Genomic DNA, 22197 nt, shown 5'->3' on the forward strand with positions numbered 1-22197 from the left:
TTATCTTCAAAAACAATATTGTTATCCATTAACCAAACTACCTTTTGTTTTTTTCACGAGAACAGAATGTTTAACCGACTATCTTAAAGGTCCAATGCGTAAGATTAGGGGGGCTTTATTGGCAGATATGGCGGGAATGGAGTATAATATTCAGAACAATGTTTTCATTAGTGTATAATCAATTGTCACCCCATTATCCTCAAGTATGATTGGTTATCTGTCCAGTGAGAGGCAGGGCCTTAGTTTGAACCAACTGTTTGAGGAGTATTTTTAATGTGTGTTTGTTTTCTTTTGTATCCTCTGGAAATGCCCCTGGTTGCTGCTACTTCCAATGCCAAGACTTAGCATGTCATTGACTAATTACGATCATTTAAGGTGTTAAAGGTAACAGGAAAACCCAGTTCACGACTGGAACATTCAGTCAGAGCCAGTCAAGCATTATAATTTAGTCTGACACTAGAGGCTCAACTTTCAAATTTATTTAGGGTTTTAACCAACATGGCCAGTTGATCCTCATCCTCAAGCGTCATCACAAGTTGTTTTTTCTTCATATCCATGAAATCCACAAACATCTCTTCTAAAGTCAACTTTTTATCTGTCATCTCTGCCGTCTGAAAACATGATTTGGTCCTCTCTGTTCTGCCGTTATTACAAACATATCTGAATTCCTCATGACACCTCATCCCATCCATGAACTTTCCTCCTTTGTTGAGCTGTTTTATTACCTCTGACATTTAAGGCTTTATGTTTTGGTACATAATGCTCATTACAGGCTGCTAAAAAAAACGAAATATGAAGAAAACAATAATATTAGATGGACATACTGACGCCAGGTTCAATCTTCACAATCTTTTCCTCTGTCAAGATGCTCACTAGGTCAGGTTGAGTGATTACAGAACCATAAAGTCTTACTGTGACTTGGCCAAGACACATGAGAGACACGTTGGTCCCTGACCAATCACTGCTTGCTGTCTTTTATGAGCTGCGTCAGAATCTGCGATAGAAGGAAGAAAGAAAAGATGACTGCAGCCTTTCTTCTGTTTCATAGTTCCAGCTTGCAGCACCAACATCATCTCTAGTCCACTTTACCATGTTTACAGTTAAAGAGCGTGCCATGCGCTTCAATGTCAAACATTATATGGATATAACAATCATTTGTTGCACCCAATGTCCATTTTCTTTCCTGAAGTCCTACATCTGTCAGGTCAGAGTGTTAGGTTTTGTTCCAGGGCAGAGGTTTTAGAGATCTGGGTTATTACAAATATCAATCTGATTTTGAATAATTTTCTTACTTGTGAGACAGACAGCAGTAAGCTCCGGATTAACTTTGACTTTCAATGACTCATCGACACAAAAAATAATAGGGTTGTTCTGATACCAATAATAGGATTGGAGATTCCTTTGATACTGCCTAAAAGCCCTGAGTACTGACAGGTACGCACTAATCTGATATCAAGTAATTTATCACTTAAGGAACCCTGCATCCCGTATGCCAATTTCTTTTTAGTCTGAGCCAGACTACACAACAACAGAAAATATGGTTTCAGATCTTCTCTAAAAAGTACCAAACCTGTCACTGTTATGATCATTGTAAACTGTGCATGGTGACAACTGTGAAAGGTTGATAGGTGGAGCAACAATAATCGAGGGGCGGGAATAAGATTTCCTCCTTTAAATCCACCTCAGTGTAAGAAGGCAGAGGATGCAGTTGAGGAGAGGAGAACAGATCTGCTGCAGTTCAACCTGAAACAGACTTAACTTCTATGTTTCCTCCGACATGCTGGAGCTTTGTGTGGAGGCTGAATCACAAACAACTGTACTAACTCGCATACAGAGCTGGATTTACCCAAATTAATCAGGAGAAGGAGGGAGGGAGGTGGGTGGGGGTGGTGTCAGGGGAGCCAGCTGAGTTTTCCATTAATTCTGCCTCTAAAATCTATAATTAAACAAAGAGACATTTTTTTATCTTTGCTTTTCATGCTTATTTTTTCCCCCTAATCCTCACTCACAGTGTTATGTGCTTCAGACTACAGAGGAATCATGTCGTATGTGTTAAAAAAGAATTTTAATCAATCTGATGATCCAATTATCCATCCATCTTTTCACTTATCCATCCGTCCATCTATCCATACGCCCCCTCACCCAGCTCTGTTAATGGATGAAGGAGTGTTTATAGACGCTGTAAAACTGAATTTTGTGGATTCGTTTGATGAGAAAATGCTGCCTGAACTGCTGAATTTATCTCTCCTTCTTCTTTCAACTCATCCTCTCCTCCCTTGCTGTCCCTGATCATCTCTTCCTCCCTTTCGCTCCTACTTCCTTTTTTTATCCACCCCCTCCTCGTCTTTGCTTCTTGTCTCTCCTCCTGGTCTTCGTTCCTATTAAACCTCTCATTTCCTTTTCTTGCCTCATTTCCTCTCATCCCTCTCTCCTTCCATTCCTTCCTTCCACCTTTCTTAATCCACCTGCTCTGATTCTTTTGCCTCGTCCTCATTTTCTCCCCGTTCTCCTTTCTTCTTGTCCACCCCCTTTTCTCTCCTCTTCTCTGCCCTTTTCCTTCCTCCCCCTTTCCTGTTCTTTTCACACCCCATATTATTTCATTTCTGTCCTTCTTTTCTTCTCATCTTTTTCTCTTTCACTTTTCTGCTCTCCCCTTCCTCTCCCCTCCACCCCTCTCCTTTCCTTTATTCCTGCCCTCATGTCCTTTCCCCTTTCCTGCCTCCCATTTTCTTTTCCTTCCTTCCTCTCTTCTCCCAAGTTTTTTCCCTTTTTGCTTTTTTCGACCTCCTCTCTCCTGCCCCTTTTCTCTACCTCCTCCTTGTCTTTGCCTTCTGTCTTTCTTTCCCCTTCCTGCTCCTTCCTTGCTTCGTTTACCTCTTTTCCCTTTCTTGCTTCTTGAGCTCATTTCCTGTTATCCTTATCTTTTCACTCCTTTCTCCTTCTTTTCCTCTTAATCCAACTGCTTTCTTCTCCTTCCACCTCCCCCTTTCTTTCTTCCTGTTCATCATCCACCTTTACTCTGCCATCTTCTCTTCCTCCACGTATGTTTTTTAAAAATCTTTATTCCCCCTCTTCATTCTGCTTCTCATCTTATTATCTTTCTCTTCCCACCTTATCCTTGTCTTCCCTCCACCCCTCAACTTCCCCCATGTTATCCACCCTTCTCCTTTCCTCCCTTGTCCCTTACATGCCTTACATCCCCTTCTTCTTTCCACCTTTCATGCTCTCATTTCTTTCTCCTTTTTCTTCACATTCTCTTTCCCTCCTCTCCCCTTCCCTTATCTTACTTATTGTCCTTATTTCCCCCTCTTTATCATTTTCTTTTTCTCCCTATTTTCTTCCTCGTCCTTGCCTTCCCTTTCCCCTCTTCTTGTCCTCAAGTCCTCCTCTTCTCTCCCCCCTCCCCTCCTCTTCCTCCTCCCCTTTTATTAAATCCCCCAGTGAGCCGCCACACTCACTGTTTTTTTTCCCAGACAGAAATCATCCCTGTCTTTATTGTCAGGCTGCTGAAAGAGGAGGCATTGTGTGAGTGCGTGTGTGTGCATGTGTAGTGTGTGAATGTGCAGACAATCTGTGGTTTGTTGAGTGTGTGTTTGTGTTTGTGTCGCATGTGTGTGTTTTTTTGTGTTTTTGCGAATGGTGGCCATCTTTTTTTTTTCCCATTTTCTCTCTCCAGCCTCTGTCATCTCTCTGCTCTCTTTTTCACTCCCTACAGTATCACGTTGAGAGCACGCACACACAAACACACACACACAAACACACCCCACTTACCTTCCTATTGAATGACAAGCTCTAATGGCATGACATTATTCACTGCCATAATAACTCCTGCTGCTGCAAAACATTTGAAAACTAACAACCGCTTTCTTCCCTTCAACAGCAGCACCGCTGCACAATCAACCATTAACAATAATTATGTTAGCCCAATTCTGCATAAATTAATCTCCCAGAGTTGCAGTGTTTGCAAGCAGCGTTTTCATAATGATATAATTATAAAGCATCTGAAGTGAGACTCAGACATCACAGACTTTCAATCTGGCAGCTGATGTAACACCAGAGACAGTTTTAATATACAGGAGACTCACTCAAGTTACTGCAGGGAAATCTGAAAGCTTTAAGATGGCAGAGCTGACTGTTTGAAAACCTGCCACAGAAATGTCACTTACAACATACAGTACGATTCAAGTGAACAGCAGAAACCTGGGATGCATCATCTTTTCAAAATGACTTTTTAATAACAAAATAACGCCAGATGTGACTGCTAGCTCCCAGATGTCTAACCCTGTCTTCTCTAAATTATGTTTATATACAACTAATTTGAAACAGCAAATACATTTTGAAATTTAGTGAGTTTATTAACATGTTTGCCAAGCTGCAAAAGATGTTCACTGACATTGTACTTTATGTGTTTTTCTACACTTTCCATTAGTCGCAACTAAAGCATGATTTAAGTTATTTTTTCATATTCAGGCACTGGTGTTGGGCAATCGGAAGAATATATCAGCCATCCGCTATCCAGCTGGCATCTATCCAGTACATCGCTGGTGGGTTTTTTGTTTTATGGGGCGTTTTTTGTCACTAGGGGATCGCAGGATCTCTTACATGTGAGTGTGTGCATTGAGTCTATGCTTGCATGAGACCTGCATCTTGTCCAGAGCTAATCTCACATAGTACTGGATCGATCAGGCTAATTCTTTCATGCACATTCATGACTGTATGCTGAAGGACCTCTATGATTAAGAATTATTGAGGACTTTCATGCTGCTGTTTTTTAGCAGGAGGAATTATGTTTTCAGGTCATTCCATTTTTGTTAACACAATATTTCAAGAACGCCATGAGGAAATTTCTTCAAACTTAGTCCACTTGGACTCAAAGATCAGATTTTGGTGGTCAAAGGTCACCCTGACCTCACTAAATATATTTTTGGCCATAACTCAAGAATTCACATACTAATTATGACAGAAATACGCACAAAAATGGAACAGGATAAAATGAAGAGTTGATGAGTTTTTATATCCAAAAGGTCAAAGGTCAGCTTCACTGGGACATCATAATACTCAGCTCTCCGTCAGTCCTCTGTACTACTCTGTATAAATAGTCTCTAGGTAAAGACAGCATGTTTCTCACTGGAACAATATAGTGCTAATATCCACACTAAATTCCTTCAGATTCTGGACAGGTATTGATTCAACTTGACTAGTTGGTTGAGACACACATCTGTGAAGCAGTATTTGTAATTTTTGACTGCTCTGTTTTATACGACAGTTGACAACTGACTTTTCACTCTTAAATAGCTGATAAGGCACTGAAAGTGATCAACAACTGCTTCATTGAAAAATCTTGCCTAAACTAAGGATAATGTATGTGGGGGTCATGTTAATGTTGGTGGAACTTTACAAATCCCTGCTGGCTGCATCTGGCAGTTCTGGTGGCATTGCAGTAGGTGCTTCACTATCTGTTGCCTGCACTCTACTGAGTGCGCTCTGCTGGTTTTGCTGATTTAATGGTCTGAACGAGTGAGAGCCACTGCTCAGAGGACGGGTGGGTTCAGCTAGCCAGAATATTTTCAGCTCTAACTCTGTAAATTGAGGATTTTTTTTAAACTAGATGGTTTTGGTGCATTTTAGTTTGAATAGAGTGTGTTTTACAGAGTTAACAAAGCAATTAAAGCTTGACCTAGCTTGGTAAAAGAGAGAAACCTGGAGGTATTCATTAGACACAGCAACGTGTAGCAAATTCATGACTTGCACCCAACACACAACCCGATCAGGTACTTGGTTACATTGTCACCAGAAACCATCCACATCTTTTACATCCACAACATTTGACCTATATATCAGTCAGCCAATGGGAGCATCATATCAGGAAATAATCAGGAGTCCTTTGAAAGGTAATGACAAATGTCCTTCTTGAGGACAGGGACATGAGGTTAGATATCAGATTTTCTTACCGATTGTACATTTTGATTCAGATGATACCTAATATTAAGCCTAATCAGCTACCAGGGTTTTATTGTGAAAGCCAACGATACATCCTTTGAACCCACATCCTGTCAAAGAATGAGACGCCACTATCTGATCTGACAACAGTGAAGGTTATCTGACAGCTAAAACTGAGGACACAAGGGCAAAAATGGCCAGCAGATGATACCAAATTGTGGACAAGATATTGTCGAAGGCCAAGTCGGACGTTCTGGAAGTATTAGGTTTTGATAGCTGCAAGCGTGGCTCGTTATCACTTTTGAAACACAGCTGCAGGAGCACAGGGGCTGATTGAGGTCGTGACTGTGTATGTGTGTATAATCATGAGTGCAGGATGGATCGCAGGGGTTATTAATGGCTCTGGTCAGGTGTGGAGTGACTTAGAAATAATTGTGGGTGACGGGTCGGCTGTGGTTCCCAGCTTTGTGGGTGCAGGCAGGAGCGGGGTTTGCAAAACCTGACCCATGCATGACTCTGCTTCAGTATCTGATGCTGACGGTTGGTGACAAAACGTTGACTTGTGCGAGTTGGTTTGAGAGTCACTCTGCACAGACCATAGAAAACAGACTTTATGTGCAAAATCTTTTCCATGCTGTGAAGACTTTAACAACACATAAAATGTTCCAAACCAACAGCTTTTAACCACAACTCCAAAACATTTTTGCCTTGGACAAAATTTCCCAATTCATTTATACCCCATTTATTTTCCACAGTGCTGATTGATTCAGATGAAAGAATCTTCATTCTGATTTTAGATGAGACACTCGCTCCCCGAGCAGAAGAACCAGAACCCCCCTGAGTGTAAAAGGGAACTAGATGTTAGGGAAGCTGCAGTTAAATAAAATATGAAAGCCAAGAAAGAAGTGGATAAGAGAAGACTCTTAGAAGGTAATGACAGATGCTGGGCGGAGATATTACAATGCAGTTTCTTTATTTTAGTGTTTCCTTCAGCAGTGGAGGCTGTGGTGAATGAATGCATAGGAAAACCTGCCAGCCTACAGAGCAGAGCGCGTGGGCCGACCGTCGTACCATGAAGCCCTTTCACACTGGCTGGCATTGATACTTTGATACCTAATGGACTCTCAGTCCAGCAGCCTTCACATGAGCTGCTGTACTGCTCTGACAACACGCTTGTGCGCCTTGAGTAGAGAACAATGTCAAAAAATCTGACTGTCAGCGTGACTTGTTCTTCATGTCTAATTATAAAGTCCAGTAGACCAATTAATCAAAATGCCAATATATTGATCAAATATTGGCATTTTGGTCTCAGTCACTTAGCTCTGATGATGCATGATTGATCCCCTATCCGGCACTAGTTACACTACTTATTGTTCTGAACCTTTTCTATTAACTCAGTTATCATGTCTGACATTTTTATATTATTATAACAGGTCTCAGTAGATTTTTTTTTCTCTGTCCAAACATTTATCTGCAACCAATTTCTCAGGATGCATAAAATTAAAGTGAGTAATTACAGTGAATAAAGGTGTACCGTGATAACATTTCACTATTTTCCATCACTGATCGAAGTGCCCCCACAACATCAAAGTGATGGACAGTTTGAGCTCACATGTTGAATCATTTCCTAAGGTTGAAAAGCCTGTCTCTGATGTGCAGAGAAGCAGGAAAATGAACATTAGATTTTATATTGCATTGGACTTTTTTTATCAGGATGGTACTGCTCGGAAAAAGTTAATTGAACCACCAAAATCATTTGGGATCTTACTCTGGGGTCCATAATTATCAACAGCAATTTTGTTAGTAACCTATTCCATAGTTGAGATATTCAATATGTCAAGACAAATGTTGGATGTAGGGATGAGAGTCGAGATTCAGCTAGAGTCAAAAATCTGCTCCAAACTGTCCGATCCATTGGAATCGTATGCCTCGCAGCTTATCAATTCCTTTTATCAATGCTGGCATCTTTTTCTCACAGTTGCAAAATACTGACGTCAAACTCATGCATCTACACTGCTGGGAACCTGCAACAAGGAGTTATGGCTGAAAGCATGACAACAGCGTTCTTTCTAGTAAGGATGAAAACACCAACAATATGCAGAGACATCCTCCTACACAACATGGGCTTTAATTCCAGGAATTCCAGTATTCAGGGAAATCTATAAAAGTATCAGACCAGTAAGCAGCATTGATAATGCCATTGATATTAATAAAATCTGACTCCCATTCCTCGTTGGATGTACTTACTAGCCAACAACTCGCTACAAATCCACTGAGCTGTGCAACTACGAGACAAAAGATGTTTGGTGTTCTTACAGTTAACATGACATATTTCACTGGCTCCAGAGTCCACACTACAGGTTCATTGCTTTCAGTAAACTGAAAACTGTAAGGCTCTAGTTTCGCAGCATTAAAGTGGTGATAACTCCAAATAATAACACAGAAGAAACAGAATCTCCTGATTGCACCAGTGTCGTGCTGAGTGTGGTGATGCTGATGTTGGTGCTATAAATGTTATGTTTACAACGTCCAGGTTTGACTGGTGAATTAGCACCTGTGACATGAATGGGCACGAGCAAGATGAGCTGCACAAGCTGAAAATGTTTCTTTGCTTATCGTTGGACATAAAGAAACGAGAGGGAAAAGGAGAAACAAGAGGAAAGTAAAAGAAGTTGAACACAAACACAAGCCACGATTCCATCTAAATTGTAACGAAATTGTCAGAAAACCTGCAAAAGAAAACACAACATCCACAACTGTTGTGCAAATATTAGCATCTCATCATGACCAAAAAAAAAAAAGCAACAATCAAACCTCAAATAGTGCATAACGTCTCCTCACCACACCACACAGATCTGATGTTTTTGTCTAATAATATTTTTTGTCTCTCCAACAGAGCAGGTGCTTCAGTGATCATGTAAGTCACATGCTTGATGTGTGTCATGATTAATTTGACAAGCCTGTTTTTAATTTTGCAAATTAAAAACGGCCATAAAAACGGCTGGATATAAACCCACCTGCAGAAATGATCAATGCCTCTGTTTCCTGTGAGCCACAAGTGGCTGTTTTGACAAATCACCAGGGTCAACAGGTCTCCTGTCTGAACACACTTGATGCAATGTACTACACCTAAGAGTAATATAAATCAAAATTATTACTAATATTAAGGCTGCACAATTTATAGCAATATCGAAATCAAAATATGGCCAAGTGAAGTATGTAAATCTCAGACCAGAGCCAAGTCCCAATTTTCTGTTTGTCGAAATTCAACAAATTAACATCACCAGGTTTTGGGGCTGAAAAAAGAATTTGTTCAGGACTAGAATAATTAAAACTCTTTCTTTTACACTTGGCAGATCTCCATCACAAAGTTTTCCTCAGGATGGTGAGATGAACTGAGGCATACTGATGAAGTTAGGTGTTAAAGAAAAAAAGGGCTTTCAAGGTCACCTGCTCATTTGAAAACCTTCTGAAGCTTCGGATTTTTCTCAGATTCACCAGGGGGGCAACTTTTGCCTTCTGCCTGTCTGATTTCCATGTTTTCAACCAATAATCTTCTGTCAATCACAGCCAAGTGTAGACGACAGACGAGACCAAAGCAAAACTCCTCCACCAGCAGCGGTCTGTGGTGTAGCACAAAAATTGAAGCTGCAGCTTTAAATTGGTGATTTTCTTCTTCTTCTTTAGTGAGAGAGACTAGGATTTAAATGAAGGCAAAATAAATATTTTCCAAACTAAGCAAAAAAAAATTGTCGACAGGGATGAAAAATGTTGAATGAGGAATGAGCATGACCCTGAACGCATCCTGCTCATCCGTTTGTGAGTTGGACTACAAAAATGCATCTCACTGGAGTGTATAATCTTGTGTTGCATCAGGAGATCTGAAAAAATCCCCATCATAAAATGTCGGATAACAAGACTTGACAAAGCCAGGAGCAGCGTTAATTGAGGTCCTGAATTCAAAACAGCTTTCTCTGAAAAGCCCATGAGAAGCAGCACCGTTTCAGACAAGTTTCCACCGATAACTGAGCTGAAATGTTCATCTCTCTGCCAAATTAATGTACAAATCTGGGGTAAAATCAGGATTTAATTCTGTTCTTTTAGACGTGTGTTATGTTTGCATGGGCGTCCAAACCCTGGAAGCCTTTGAACCACTGTAGGGGAGGACAAGGTCGTGAATTATATAATCAACATTCACTTCAGAATCATGATGAAGTAAAAGCAATAATCCTGAGTTGCAGTCTTAATTTTCATTGCACAAAACACCATCAAAATGTCCACAGAATGTGCAGGGTTGTCCTGAGTGTCGTCCACCTGCTCTCAAGCTCACAAAGCATCGTTTGTGTGGGTTGATACAGAAACTATGTATTCATCCAAATTTCCTGTTAGCTGAAAATTTAAAAGATTCATGAGAGCTTGTCAGATACAAAGACTTTGATACCATGACATAAAAACTTTTATATTCACTCTTTCTTAATGAACCAACAGCAGACAGACACAGTTAGAGAATCGAGGGTGGAGAACGTGGAACATGAAGCAGTTTAAGAGACAGACCTTTTTTTCAGGAATTAGTGGAGACGGCGACGGAGCACGACGATAGTTTTGCTGCATCTACTTTAAGCTGATAATATGTCAGTGCTGTTTAGTCAAAAAAAATGAACTGATACTATCCTTCCCTCCCTGCATAAGAGCCAACACAGACCACACCACCACTCGCTGGGTAAGCTGGCTCATGTTTTTTTATTTTTGCTCACACCACAGAGCACCTTGTCCTACCAGCAGCTCAAAGTACACACACTGAGCATGCCAGTTTTTTCTTCTTTTTATGAAATGACAGTGCTTTCAAACTGTTTTTAGCTACTAACACTAACCATACCTTAACCATGAAACCCATAACCACGATCTTTCCTAACCTTAGATATTCTCGGAAAACGTACATTCATGATTTTTGGTATTGGACAGTAAATATCAGTATTCTATATATTCTAGCCTGGCACAATCACATATTCATATTACAAAGCAGACACAGGTAAAGTCCCCGCCCCCTTTCTGGTGTGCTCCATTACATCAGAAAAAATAATGTTTTAGGTGTCTACTCTTGCTAATTCATGTAGCTTCACAATCTGATTTTTTCATGTTTGTTTTACATTGACAAATGAAATGTGTGTCACAATTAAAATAAGATCCAAAAGAATCCAGCAGTCTGAACGAGGCAGCTACATTTTTTCATCCAGTGTGGTCAGTGCAAACGCAGCCTCAGACAGATTCGACTGCTCTGGATGTTGAGATTTATGATTGTTTTACGCAGAGAGGTACAGATCCTTTTAAATCAATGCTCCCTACTCGTAAAATTGTGGATGTGACTCACAATTTAACAGCTGTAAATGTTTTAAACTCTTTGCACATGTCAGATCTGACGTCTCAGCAGACATGAGTCAGATCCCCGGTGGTTTGTCCCTGTTTAGAAATCCACATCAAGAGTGAGGAGTCAGACATTTTGTGCCTTTAGAAAATTTGCTCAGTGTTTTGGAAAGACGTCTAACTGGCTGGCTGTTAGATAACTGTCTGACCATTCTGTCTGACGGGGGTTCGCTCCAGCCAATATTCTTTGAAAATGAAAGCATAAACAACATCAAAGTGCTGATGATTATCAGCCTCAGGTGCAGACTGGACACATGTGACGTGGGTTTGAATCCTGCTGAGAACTGGTGACCTTTTCCTGATGATAACACGCTAACTAAAAATAACATTTGACTACTGTCTCCTGTCAGTAGAAGGTAAACAACTGCTAATAAAGTAAAGATTATATTATATTTTTCTCTTAAAATTTGACCCTTGTCATGTGACTCAAATTTGTTTAGTGCTGAGTGGATCAATATAATGAATTTAGAGGAAACTGTTTAGTGAACAGAATATTGAATGTTTCCAGCAAACTGATTTTAATTCACAACATCTTTGCCTTTGTCACATTGTAATAATCCATGTTGAACTGAGAGGCATCATTAGCACTTTTTTTCCCTTTTTAGCATCATTAACACATCGTAAGTGTAATGTGGTGAATATGAGCAAGGTACATTAAACCTGCACAGCTGCTCGACAGTTTCATCATTTACAGGCTGCTGGTTTGGGGCAAAATACTTTTAAGTGACAAAATGAAAATCTGTGTTTAAAGAATCTCCTGAAAGCTCTGGCGAGGCTTCATCTGAAGGTCAAATCCCCACATTAAAAACACTTTAAAAACACTCAAATAATAAAAGTTGTAGTCACTGCATAAAGACGTAATCTGTGTTTCAGAGCAGTAATGAACATGCTCGCTTGTATGAATCTAATATTTTGACTAAGAAAAGATGCAGTGATTAAAAGTGTTGTTTTTATTACTAAGATGTGAAACTGGGAGAAGCTTTGGTCCCTGTGCTCTAAATCCTACAAATGTTTAGTGAAAAAACATGACTGCATCACTGACATGAGTGTAAGCTCACTGATGCAAAAATCACGTTAATTACCTGATATGTTCCCTTTTTGTATTATATTGCAAAATGTACAGATAGTGAGGCCTCAGTAGAAGCCACACATATGTCTAACACAACAAATGCAATGCCTGAATTTATATGATTAATAAGATTATTTGTGTTTTTGGCCACTACACTTACAGGAAGTGTCTTAAAATTAAGCATACTGGTCCTTTTTTTGGTGATCAATCTGAAAAATCAGACAAATTGTGAATGTCTGTACTGTTATGATGGTGACATTAACCTCACTGTTCGAACACTGAGTGAAACAATGCGGTTATAAGGCACTGAATTTGTTTTCTGCCAAATGCCAAGTTTGTAGGCAAAACTAACATTACTACAGTGCTGACAGGAAGTAAACAGACGAGCAGCTCAAAAAACATATATACATCACACGACATTGTGCAAGTCAAGATTGTCTTTTAAGTAACTAAACCATCTAAATACTCAAGTTACAAGTAGAATACCTGCATTCAAAATTTGGTTAGTTGATTATTGAAGAATCTGATTAACAACTTCAAATGGCTCTTAAATAAACGCAAGTGTTTTCTTACTTTCACACTTGTCGTCTAATCTAAATTAAGTCCAGTCCAGGTTTATTGGTCCTGGCAGTGGTAACAGTTGGTTTAAAAATACAAAATCAAAGACCCTTTTCTGTGTGATGAATCTAATTTAACTGTGAGATTCTGGTGAGATAAATCACAACAACTCTAAAGCTGCTACAACACTTAATAATTCACAAGCCCTTTCCTTCAGTCTTGTGTGTTTGCCTGCGTGCACCTCTCCCGATCACTCTCCATCCTGATGCTCCCTCGCAAGGGATCAGATGTTTAGATGCGACATCACACCCCGATCACAACTGTCCCTGAATAAACCAAACGCTGTCAAAGTCGTCATTGGAAACTGTGTCTGTATGCAAACCTGTTAAAACCCATCAGGTACGCAGGGCCATGATTTCACAACATCTCAGCTCTGAGGTTACAGTAAACAGGATATGATGCTTCCATACAAGAAAATAAAACCACTCAAGAGTCCTGAGGAATAAGCGGATATTGAAAGGCATGTTAACGCTCCTGTGGGGTGATCAGAATTCAAGATAAACCAATATAATCCAACAGGACCAGAGTGTGTTTGTTGTCTCAGCTTCATCCTGCCTGCAGGGATCCAGACTGACAGGCAGAAAGTGAGAGCAGAGCAGCCGCTGTCATTCACAGACAAACTCAAGTGCATCTTATTGTCATGCAGATGACAGTCTGAGCTTCAGCAGCCGCAGAACTGCTTTTATTTCTGTCAACAAGGCCGGATCAGATTTAAAACGGTGGTTTGATTATTTGGCCGTTACATGTGACCCTTTTTGTGTGCAGCTCCAGAGATGGCAATTTTGGTCAGTCAGTCCACCCCTTTGGTCCAGACTTAATATCTCAACAACTGCTGGATGGACTGTCGTGAAATTTGGTTCAGACATTCATAGATCCCAGAGGGTAAATACTAAAAACTTTGGCATTTCTCTGACTTTTCTTCATCAGGTCAAAATCTTGCCAAACCTTATGTAGTTTATTTGATATATTGGTACTTTGGTACTTTGCTATATATCAAAATACCACAGCACAAATTGCATTGCCAGCACCTGGCCTCAGACGACAGAAGAGCTTAGTGTGTGTTGGCTTTTTGATGTTAAAAGCCACGGACGCTGAATAGGTGGTTGGTACCAACACACATTCAACTCCTCGTCATTTCAGAAATGAGACCCATTAATTTAATGTGCTCAGTTCCAAACACTGCTCTAAATTAATTGCATAAAGCAACAAAACAAAGAATCCATCTATACAAAACTAAAGTGTGACAATAGTGGTCAAAAGACCACGGCTTCAGTTCCCAAAATTTACTGAAAAACCACCCACATCATCTGCACCAAACAGAAAAAAGTAGGATGGCATTAGAGCTTAGCTTTGTTTGTATACAGAAGCTAATGTGACCCTCTTCACCACTGGTGTCTGTGTGTTAGTGATGCTGCTGTATGCAACACTAAATTTACTTGACAGACATGCCCTGAAGGTAACAGTATAGCTATGTGTGAAAACAAAATGGTCAAACTGCAGGAATTTGCTTGGCAATACTGTTTAACATTGATTGGCACCAATTTAGGCTAGCAGTTAGAGTGCACTCAGTGCACTGTGGCTGATTTATTTAACCTTGAGATAAAATACATTTTTTCTTCCCATCAATTGATTGGTTGAAGAGTAGGTAGAATTTCAGTCAATCAAGACTTTCTTTGGTTGACTACAGGCTTAAATCTTAATTTGTCAAATAAATTGTTTTGTGTTGTATATATCTGCAAAACTAATGACATTCCCATCAGCTGTATTTTGTGTTTAGTGCTAATTAGCAAATGTTAGCACGCTAACATGCTAAACTAAGATAGTGAACATGGAAGCATTATACCTGTTACACATCAGTGCGCTAGCATTGTCACTGTGACTATGTTAGCATGCTGGCATTAGCATTTAGCTCAAAACACTACTGTGCCTCACTATAGCCTTACTGTATTGTAGACTCACACTGTGTCTAGACAGTAGGCACAGTGAAAGCAGCACGTTAGCAGATCAGCTGCTGCAGTCCATTGTCCCATTCAATGCATTCACTCAGAATTGAGTGCAGTTCACTCACATTTTGTCAACTCGCTTGTCCATCACACAATTTTGATAATTATACATGTAAAATGGAAGAAAATAGACTTAAAGCATGATGTTTGATGTTATATTTTAGGTTTATGCACGTTATAAGTTAAGTAAAACATGAGCCATTACACAACCTGTGTAGACAGGTGCACTGATTAAAATAGTTTCTGTTCCATCAGATGGGCGGGAGATGGACTGAGAGATATAGCCTCTTGTGTTGGCAGATTTTAAGGTAACTGTTTTAAACTGAGAACACATTTCCCTCTCTGTGAAATATATTCAATATAACCTTCTGTGTAGTAATCTTCTTTATCCAGGCTTTAAACAACTATTCCATGTACTCAGTGCTTCCACAGTTGTTCCTGTCAGCAGGGGTGTAACTATTTAATCCAATTTTGATTCAATTTAAATTAAATGCATCATAAAATCTCATATTCTGCCTGTGATTTAAATTGATTCAGTTCTTCCAAGAGCTCTAAAGCTGTAAAATGGAGACAACAATGAAGATGTTTGATTCAAACATAATTAAACACATCCAACCTCACACAAAGGTGCAAAATAGGGAAAGCCGACCCTCAGCAACTCAGTTTGCGGTACATATAGAAGGAGGATGGGAGCAGACAGGAACATGTCAGAGCAGGTGGATAGCAGTCTGGATTGGGTTTTAGAAATGAAAAGACATGTGATGTTTCCACCGTCGTACTTTTAGCTGTTTTAAAATCAGAAGCAGAGACCATGATGACAGCACAGCGAGCGGTGCATTCAACCAATCAGGAAGGATTCATGTTGATGTCCAGGCGAAGGAGAGCACTGTCAATCATCTGATCATCCAGTTGACATACAAAAGGCTTTTTTCCTAAGCAAATATAATTTAAGCATTTCCTGACAACAACAAAAAACCTTTGCAGACATTTTAACTAGTTAAACATGGTTAAAACTTAATAACATTGTGAGTGGCTGTGTTACATTTAGGTCCTTCATTAATGTAATTAGTTGAAACCGAGCTGTTCCTGCAGACATTTCAGATCATTTCCATGATAAGTGGAAATCAGAAGGGTCTATAACACAAAAAAGAAGAAAAGAAATTGTGAGCAGGCTTTACAAGCACCGTCTTTGGCAAAAATATATTCAAGTTGTCAGTCTTTTATTAAAAAAAAAACTCTTCCTCACACTGAGGAATATAAACACATACACAAAGCTAAAAGGGCACTCAGAGAGCACAGTCCTCCGCTTTGGCCAAATGCCCGATCTCACAAAGTTAACAAAAGTGAAAAATAATTTCTGTATTCACCCAGCGACTCAGATCCACTACAATATTTAATGGGCTCTTAGAGGCCTGGGCAATAAAACAATAGCAATGTCTATTGCCAATAGACACATCATCAATACCAATAAGACAGCAGTTCATTAAATGTTCAACAGTTTCACTCAAATGCATTAAATGCACCGATCATGAAAGCACAAAACAACTACGCCTTGGTCCATAAATACCCTCTCTTGTCCACTGATAATGGAGCGAGCTACGAGTGACACGTAAAAAGCCAATCATTTCACAGACATTGCAAGTGTGCTCCCGCCCTGGCTCACACACAGTGTTGTTGTGGTGTTCAGTTGCCCCATCAACACATGAGAAAGAGCACAACCAGCATGAGTGACACGTGAGACAACAGCGTGCAAAAGATGTGCAGATAATGAAGGACCGGTTAGCTTGCTGATATATATATTTTTTTATTTTTTAAGTTGTTAACTGTTGGTGGTTGAGGGGCTTGGACATTTGGAGAAAGGCTGCATTAGAACTGCTGCTCCTTTGCGCTGCAAAGAGCCAGCTGAGGTGTGAAGCAGCTGGAAAGTGTAGCTAAAGAGAAGGATATCATGCTCAGTTTGCTGTCACTGTGACCTTCCTTGATCCATGATACAACCTTCCACCAAGTTTCATGAAAATCAGACCAGCAGTTTTTATGTAATATCCAGCCCCAACAAGTCCTCAAACAAACCAAGATGTTTGTCAGTGCCTCCCAAAATGTTTGGTTAGTTTTAGACAGACAAAATTATTTGTTTAAGATTAAAGATGGCGGTCATGGTAGACAGACACCAACACTGACTTTTGGTAAACTAGAGAATGCAAAATGTGGTCTCAGAGGTCAAAGTCGGACACTTTTCACAACCCAACCATGTGCCCAGACCTCCTTCTTAAGAGGTTTTACAATGCCGTAACAACATAGACAGACAGGAAATTACACACATGACCACAAGACCACAAGTTGAGGAAACTGGCAGCACACACAACAGTACATTACATCCTTGGATGTGTCATATTCTAGTATAAAACTCCTGCTTCTATTTCGTTGCCATTTCTTGTTTTCATAGTCTGCCTTTTGTGTTTCTGGTTCTTCTGTAAGGATTGTGTTAGCAGTTTGAGTAGGCTTAATTAACCCACACATCAGTAGCATATATCTTGCTTTGACAGGCATGTAGTTTTCTTTTTTCTATATGTTTAACATGAGTTCAAGGTTACGTTTCTTGTCAGTTTGATACTGCATGAAAAAGACAAGAGTGCTAAGGTTCAAAACCCCTACAGATGCAGGTAAGCGTCAAACTGTCAATATGAGGTTTTACAAAGCCAAAGTAGTTTATTATTGATCATGTTTCCCACTAACCATTGTTTGTGCCAACATTCAGTTGGTTATCTTTAAATCTTTACATGTTTATGTCAAAATTAAATCTCAGTTTTTACTGTTTTAGGGTGAAAAGGTGTCTGGTGCTCCACTAGAACCATCGCAGGACTCTAAAAACTCCTCAGTGTAACCCAGATTACTGTTGACAGAGAATGAATTACAGTCACCATAGAGCTCAGGGCGAGTGTGTGCGCACGAGTGTGTGTTTCACCGCCGAATGGGAATCCTTCAGATCAACAAATAAACAAAGCAGTCAGGGCAGGCCAACGTTCCTCCTGTCAGCAGCATCTGCCAGCAGCAGGGAGGACGCTTCGGTTTTTCCTGCCTCGTCTAATCCTGCATCCATGAAAAAAAAAAAAACACACACACACACACCAAAAAACTCCTTCTAGACATCCTCCATCTGTTTCTTTTTTTCTGTGTCTGTCAGACTCTTTCAGCCTGTGTCCTCTGCTGTCACGTCCAATTCCTCCCTCTCTATCAAACATCTCTCTCCCCACTTCACCTCTCCACCCATCCCTCCATCTTTGTCTCTCCTGCAGATGACTTATTTAAACCCAAAAATGATTTCACAAGTGGCAGCATCCCTTGTATATGAAATGGACTTCAGAGTGTCTCAGCGGTCCAACCTGTCAAACTGCAGTATTTATATGTCTTATTTACAAAAAAGATTCTGACTCACTGCTCTAATACCTGATTAACTGTGGCATCAAGGGTATTTTCCCAAATGAAATGAGCAAACAAAGCCATGAAAAATGAACAGAAGAGGCTCACTCTTACTCCATCCCACCTTTGTTGCTGCACATGTAAATAGTTGCTTTCTCCTTTAATCTCCAGAAAAAACAAGGAGGACTGGATTAAATGGTTCCGAAAGGAGGAGGAGGATGGAGATGGAGGACACACTGCTGCTGCCTCCCTCCTCCTCCTCCTCCTCCTCCTCCTCCTCTCTTCATATCCCCTCCAAAAGACACACACACAAAAAAATCTTCTCTCTGTACATCAGCATGGTAAATATCAGCAGACAGACAGTGAGACAGGGAACAATGACACCAGCTGGGCAACAACAATAGGAAATAAATATCATGTGGCAGGCAGGCAGGCGGTCATCCCTCCTTCCATCCAGCCATCCAACCATCCATTTAAACATTCCTGCTGTGTGTCTGCTGCTGTACAGGCTTCTTTGTGGCCTTCACACCTGCATCTGGCTGACTGTGTGTGCTCTGAATATCAAAAATATTTCATTTCTCCTCTTTTCTTTTCATGTTTCCGACCTTTAAAATGAAAGAATCCAGCCTGAAGGCATTAAACAGAATGATGGAGCAGCCGCAGGTGTGAGGTGATAGCTGCCGTGTTTGTTTTTATGTTTTATTATTGGCCTCCAGACAATAAAAGCTGCTTACCTTCTCAGCTCCTCTGTGTTTCTTGGCCGCCGGCGTGTCGTCATGCTGCCGCCTGACAACCCCACAATCCAGCGCGCTTTTACCGGTGCCGCCGCCGCTGTTACTCCCGCAATTATTGTTATTGTTTACGTTGTTGGTGCCGCTATTATCTCCCATGATCCTGGAGTTCGGCGCGGCGCAGTGGCAGTGTCCGGGGCCGTCACGGCACAGATGATGCTCGGGCAGGGCGGACGACGGGAGAAAGACGGAGGGAGGAGGAGACGAGCCATCGCCGAGCTTTTCCTTCCTGGTGCGGGCTGGAGGACCAGGAGGAGCGGCGGCGTCCCTGTCCCTCTCGCGGTCCCTCTCCCTCTTCCAGCCCCGGATCACGTTTTTCCCCTTCCTCTCTTCCTTGCCTTTGGCGCAGCTCGCAGGAGAGGCCACCTCGGAGACGCCGTTGTTGTTGTTATTACTGTCGCTGCTGCAGCCGTCCGCTGAAATCATCTCCACTCCGTCTCCACCGACGCTGCGTCCTTGAGCCTCCCGACGCTGCTGCTGCTGGCTGCGTTTCAGCGCGGATCTCCTCGGCTCCGACCCGCCGCCACCGCCGACAGGTCCCCGGGTCTGGAGCGAGGGCAGGGCCGCGTGTCTGTCGGCGCTGGAGGAGGAGGAGGAGGTGATGGAGATGGAGGAGGAGGAGGAGGAGGAGGAGGAAGAGGTGATGGTGGTGGAGGAGGCGGTATGGTTGGGTGACAGCTCCCTGCAGTCCGTCAGCAGCCCTCCATTCTCCCCAGCAGCAGCTCTCAGGAAACGGTTCATCTCCTCCTTTCCTTGTGTCCTTTGTCGATCTTCACAATAATCAGCATTCAAGTCATTGTCAGCCCGCCGCAGTGAGGCACACAGCACCGAGCTGGAGGTGCACACAGGCAGGTCTGATCAGGCCTGCTCCATCACAAACTACAACACAGGCTGAATGACAGACAGCTGAGAATTTCTGACACAGACAGAGGTGCTCGGTAGGTTTTACGCGAGGTCCCATTTGTAATAATAAAAATAAAATAAATAAATAAATATTACCCCTTACATTTAAAATATGCCAGTGAAATACTAAAAGGAAAGTAAAAAATCAAACCACATCTTAGACACTGCAAAATGTACAACATTCTGTTTTTAAATAAGAAAATATAGTGATAAATTGGTCTAGGTTATTTTTTCTGTATTAACAGCGTTCAACAGAATGAATACAGTATTTTATTTTACATCTCTTCCACGATGACATATCTCATAATCCACAAATTTCATTCACCGTTTGACCACAAGGGGGCGCTGCAGCGTGTCGTTTATTGTTTAAACATCAACTCAGGTGTAGCTGATTGGATGCCCACGAAATTAAATGGCCTGATGCATCTCATCAGCTGCTCCTCTTTATTGCACTAATTGGTCACCTGGGGCGCTGTCTACTCTCAAAATCGAGGACATTTTTTACTGTCTCCAATATACATGTATCTATATCTATCTATCTATATAAATATATATGAATAAATGGTTGAAATGCCTTCAACACTAATCCTACAGCAGACACACACCCTACATAGTCCTGCCTCCTTTCATTTACCCACAGTGCTGTGTTCTTCTCATCACTCATCTCATTTTCTATGTTATAGCCTCATTATATCTTTATTTAAATAAAAAATCTGAAATTTCATGTCCTTAATGTTGAATGAACTATTTCCCAGTGATACAGAATTTTTTTTTATTGAATATCTGAATTTAAAATGCCTGTTGTAAAATCCTCCTGTGCTGTGATTGGCTATTGTAACAACATCCCTGTGCTTTGACTGGTCATTCTAAAATCACCCTTTGCTGTAACTGGCTGTTGTGAAACTCCCTTGTGTTATGATTGGCTGTTGCAAAACGCACCCTGTGCTGTGACTGGCTGTTGTTAAAAAAAAAAAAAAAAAAAAAAAAAAAAAATACACCTGTGCAGTGTTTGACTGTTGCAAAATCCCCCTGTCTTGTGACTGGCTATTGTAAAACCCCCTGTGTTGTGATTGGCTGTTGAAAAACTCTCTTGTGCTGTGACTGGCTGTTGTAAAACCCCCCGTGTTGTGATTGGCTGTTGTAAAACTCTCTTGTGCTGTGACTGGCTGTTGAAAAATTTCCCTGTGCTGTGACTGACTGTCATAAAATCCCCCTGTGTGTAGTTCAAAGTATTTTACAGGATAATAAAACAAAAAGCTGAGAACTAGAAAAAAAAAAAGGCAAATACACACACACACACACACACACCTTACTTACATTACATTTATACCTGGAACAACAATCCACAAACCTCAGTCGGATAAAGGATGAATGAGCTGGTCAGACTACACCAACATATTCAACCCCTCTGCCCCTGCACTCTGTCTGCTACTAGGGGATGGACTGGGGGGGAGAGAGTGGCAAGTTACTAAGGGGGATGCATTTAGGTCATTTTGCTAACAAGGGGGGGTGTCATCACCCTTTAAATTGCCTGCTGGACAAGTGGCATAAATATAAATAAATGACAATTTAGTAATGCAATAAATTCACCAGGAAACCACAGAGTGTATTAAGATGTTTGTTGACAGAATGTGAAACTTCATCAGTCATCCAGGAGACAGTAGGGAGATTAAAAAGACATTAGACTGAATATAATAAAGTGGTTGTGTGTGGTTCTAATCAGTATTACTATAGCTGTCGAGTCAGTCACTCTATTTGAGAAGAAATGTTTTCTGAAAGAACTTTATGCAGGAATTTATTGGACATTATTGGCTTTAGAGAAGCTCTCAACAGAATGTAAATGATGCCCAATGTGGGTTTTGTGAAGGCAGACACTGATAAATCAACATTTTTAATCTGAGAGCCAGAATCTGTGCCAATATTCAGAACTCTTTTGGCTTGGACCTTGTTTATTCTGAGTTTTCCCAAAAGACACATCTGTCGGTGGCTTTTATTAGAATGTATCTGCTATTAAATTAATATTAAATTATATTAC

At 40.8% G+C, this 22197-nt stretch overlaps 1 protein-coding gene across 1 annotated transcript in view; it reads right to left on the reverse strand.

Moving 5' to 3' along the window:
* The window catches only part of znf608 (zinc finger protein 608), a 62815-nt gene extending 42225 nt beyond the window's left edge, over positions 1–20590 (reverse strand). The window contains exon 1 of the mRNA XM_084728173.1: positions 19203–20590. Coding sequence (XP_084584299.1) covers positions 19203–20000 — 798 coding nt within the window. The 5' untranslated portion in view covers positions 20001–20590. The remainder of the gene's footprint in view (positions 1–19202) is intronic.
* Positions 20591–22197: the final 1607 nt, after the last annotated feature.

Source organism: Lutjanus erythropterus, chromosome 10 (genome assembly GCF_056507025.1).
Source record: "Lutjanus erythropterus isolate fLutEry1 chromosome 10, fLutEry1.hap2, whole genome shotgun sequence".
NCBI classification, from domain to species: Eukaryota; Metazoa; Chordata; class Actinopteri; order Lutjaniformes; family Lutjanidae; genus Lutjanus; species Lutjanus erythropterus.